This window comes from Vigna unguiculata, chromosome 2 (assembly GCF_037176805.1).
Source record: "Vigna unguiculata cultivar grain cowpea cultivar isolate G323 ecotype 2 chromosome 2, ASM3717680v1, whole genome shotgun sequence".
Classification (NCBI taxonomy): Eukaryota; Viridiplantae; Streptophyta; class Magnoliopsida; order Fabales; family Fabaceae; genus Vigna; species Vigna unguiculata.
The window spans coordinates 1,063,462-1,067,685 of NC_140793.1; the positions used below are offsets into that span (position 1 = coordinate 1,063,462).

The following is a 4,224-nucleotide window of genomic DNA, read 5'->3' on the forward strand; positions in this document are numbered from 1 at the left end:
TCATATATTATTAAATATCTAAAATCATAGATGATAATAATAACCAACGTTAGATGTCATTAAGCATTTATAATAAAATTCAGTATTTTTTAATTATATATTTTTTACGAAAACTATCATTAATTATATTTTTAAAATAAATTAATTTGAATAATAAAAAAAATCATGATACTCATTAAAATATTGTTTAGAAAAAAATAGTAATCGATCATCGTTCAAAAATACTTTGTTTTCCTGTAGTTAAAAAATAGAAGAAGAAAAATATTGTGCATCGACAAAAATGAAAACCTTAAGAGTTTTTTGCAAAAGGATTAATTTTTTTTTGATAAATTGTGCATGGAATACACGACTTACATTGAAGGTTGTACAGTATGTCCAATCGGTCAATCGGTCATTCCTGACCCCCAGGGGACCATCGATCTCACGGGTAAGCGAACAACCGTGTAGCACCATTAAAGGACCATCGGTTCATCGGTAGAACAGCAACGATGGACCCTCTGACCTCTAGAGACCATCGGTTCATCGGTAGAACAGTAGCGATGGACCCTCCAACCTTGAGCGCCTATCGGTCCATCGGTAGAACAGCAACGATGGACCCTCTGACCTCTAGAGACCATCGGTTCATCGGTAGAACAGTAGCGATGGACCCTCCAGCCTTGAGCGCCTATCGGTCCATCGGTAAATTAACAGCAGCGGACCTTCTTGTCTCAAGGGTCCATCGGTCCATCGGTACAACAGCGACGATAGACCCTCTGACCTTTAGAGTCCATCGGTTCACCGGTAAAACAACAACGACGGACCTCATAAAAACACCTGACGGGCGATCGGTAAAACACATTACTAGCTTGTCGAGAACATCGTCATTTAACCCAGTCAAGCGACCATCGGTCGTACGGTCATATAACTTAAGCCAACGATTATGGGTTAAACGAGTCATTAATCGTCATTAAGGGATCATTGGGCCGTGATTAAGAAACCCTAATTACAGGCCCATGCCAAAAGCTATAAATAGGACCCAAAGGTAAGTTGGTAAGGATCTTAATTGCGCATTTATTACGACGGGTAATCTGACACACCGATCGGTCCCTTCTAACTTAAGCATCGGAGTATTTTAGACAGGTACCCCGATCGCCATCCCAACCGATCGAGCTAAGGAGTGGACTTTGCTGAAGTCGTTGGAGAGGAGGAAGATATCGCGAAGTGGAGTTCTTTTAGTGGGCTCTTGGTCCCTACCCCGAAACATTTTGGCGCCCACCGTGGGGCCGAGCAGTCTCCTTTGAGAATATACCCATATGGTGACCACAAGGAACCGAAACAGCAACATGGACGGAGGGAGGTTAGCAGATGATCAAGCGGATACTAGGGAGATGATACGATTGATGCAGCAGAGAATGGACGAGATGCAGAGGAACTATGAAGCGCAGATGCAGATTTTACGTGAGGAGAATGCCATCTTAAGCCAGAAGGAGGACGGAATCCCTTCGACCCCGACCATACCCGACCCGAACAGGCTAAGTCGAGTACAACAGCATCGAGATGCTGAGTGGGTGGAGAGCCGTCTTCCACCTACGGGACATGAACAATCACAGCCAGCTCGGGTTGATAGGACGCAGGCCTTAAGAGGAAACCCGTCACACACGGTGGCGGAGAGTTCAGGAGCGAACAACGGGGGTCGCCCGTCACGACAGCCGATCCCCGCGTCGGGGTCCTCCCCCTTCACCTCGTACATCTTAGAAACGCCGCTACCGGAGAAATGGAAAATGCCGACGTTTGACAAGTACGACGGCACGACCGATCCAGACAACCACATGCGGGTCTTCATGCACCAGATGATGTTTCATGCTGTCAGCGATCCCATCTGGTGCCGAGTCTTCTCAACCTCACTCACTGGGGAGGCGCTGGAGTGGTTCTCTGAGCTACCGACCGGTTGTATCGACTCATTTGCTACTTTGAAGGCGAGGTTCAGCACACAGTTCGCGCCCCTGAAACCGGCCATTTTGACGGTCGACAATCTGGTGAACATCCGACAGGAGGATGGGGAATCACTGAGGAGTTACCTTGATCGGTATAACCGAATGTCGGTCAAGATAAAAGGTCTCAGTGACGAGATCGCGCGGCATCACTTCTCTTACGGACTCCAGCCAGGAGTTTTTGCGGACAAGATAAGCCGTAAGAAGCCGCAAACGATGGAAGAAATGAGGGAACGCGCAGCCAAATTCATACAAATGGAAGACATGCAGGAGTTCAGGGTGAAGAAGAGGGAGAAAGAGGATGCTGCACTCCCAAAGCCGATAGCTCCCAGATCGAGCAAACCGGTAGCCCGACCTACCGAGAGGAAGCCACCGAAGTTCACAACCTACACCCCCCTGGCTGTTCCCCGAGCTAGGATCCTGCAGGAGGCCTTCAGCGCCGATTCGCTCCCAACGATTAGGAAGAAGCCTCCGCCGCCCGATGCAGACGGGAGCAAGCATTGCCAGTACCATCGGACTATCGGGCATACTACCGAAGAATGCCACACGCTCCGCGACAAGATAGAAGAGCTCATTCGACAAGGACACTTGAAGAAATACATTCGGCAAGATCGTCCCCAGCGGAGTCCGGTGAGGAACCAGAGCCCGAGGAGAAGAGTCCCCCTAACCCGATCGGAGAAGAAAAGGGAACCCGAGCGCGAGAAGCGTAGGAGAGGACCGTCTCGGTCACAACGGAGTCCGAGAAGGAGCCGCAGTCGTAGCCAGGAAAGACCCCTGAGGGGTTATATCAACACCATCTCCGGGGGGTTCGCCGGAGGAGGGTCAAGCTCCGCAGCCCGAAAGAGGCACGTTCGGGCGCTGAAGTCGGTCCATCTGGTCGAGAAGAAGATCCGATCGATGCCTCCCATCACATTCACAAACGACGACTTCAAGGCGCCCGATCCTGATCATGACGACCCGATGGTCATCTCGATAGAAGTGGCTGAATATGGGATCGGGAAGGTGTTGGTCGACCAGGGAAGCTCTGTCAACATCCTATACTGGAAAACTTTCCAAAGGATGAACCTTTCCGAGGACCTGATCGTGCCGTACAACGAGCAGATAGTAGGTTTCTCGGGCGAACGGGTGGACACGAGGGGATACGTAGATCTTCGCACGAGGATCGGCTCGAGGAAGGATGGCTGAGAGGTAAGAGTTAGATTCCTTCTTGTTGAAGCTAACACTTCATACAATGTGTTGCTAGGGAGACCCTGTTTGAACGCCTTCGGAGCGATTGTGTCTACCCTGCACCTGGCCATGAAGTTCCTATCGGACAAGGGGACGATATGCACGGTGCATGCAGATCAACAGGTCGCCAGGCAGTGCTATGCTGCAGGATTGAGGATCAGGCCTCACAGCCGACCGCGTAAACAACACCGATCGGAGGTAGCGATGACGGACCTAGATCCCCGAACGAACACAGAGGATAGGCTGCAACCAGAAGGAGAGACCAAGGAGATCTTCATCGGGAGCCAACCTGGACAACTCACGAAGATTGGGGGAGCCCTGAGCGCGGAAGAGGAAGAGATCATCGGCGCCGTGATCCTGGAAAATAAAGATCTATTCGCGTGGTCGAGCGCCGACATGCCAAGCGTCCACCCGGACGTGATGTCCCACAAGCTAGCCATTTTCCGAGAAGCCCGGCCGGTCGCTCAGAAGAAAAGAAAGATGGGAGAAGAAAGACGGCAGACGGTCGAGGAGGAGGTGAGAAAACTAGAAGGAGCTGGTTTTATCAGGGAAATCAAGTACACGACATGGCTGGCTAACGTGGTCATGGTAAAAAAGCCGAGCGGGAAGTGGAGGATGTGTACTGACTTCACTGATCTGAACAAAGCTTGCCCAAAGGACGCATATCCCCTGCCCAGCATCGATCGGCTGGTAGACGGGGCCTCGGGGCACAACTTCCTGAGCTTTCTGGATGCATACTCAGGGTATAACCAAATCCCTATGTATGGCCCGGACAGGTCTAAAACGGCGTTCATCACAGATCGAGCAAACTTCTGCTACGAAGTCATGCCGTTCGGTCTGAAGAACGCAGGGGCTACGTATCAGAGGTTGATGGACCGGGTCTTCCGCGGGCAGATCGGTCGGTCCATGGAAGTCTATGTGGACGACATGGTCGTGAAATCGCAGACTGCCGAAGACCATGTACGCGACCTCGGCGAGGTCTTCCGCCAGGTACGCAAGTATAACATGCGTCTCAACCCAGAGAAGT

The 4,224-nt window shown here is 50.8% G+C and overlaps 1 protein-coding gene across 1 annotated transcript; it reads left to right on the plus strand.

Moving 5' to 3' along the window:
• Positions 1-1,322: 1,322 nt before the first annotated feature.
• LOC114173551 (uncharacterized) lies at positions 1,323-3,155 on the plus strand. The gene has a single exon (XM_028058021.2). It carries the CDS (start codon positions 1,323-1,325, stop codon positions 3,153-3,155), a length of 1,833 nt encoding a protein of 610 aa, XP_027913822.1.
• Positions 3,156-4,224: the final 1,069 nt, after the last annotated feature.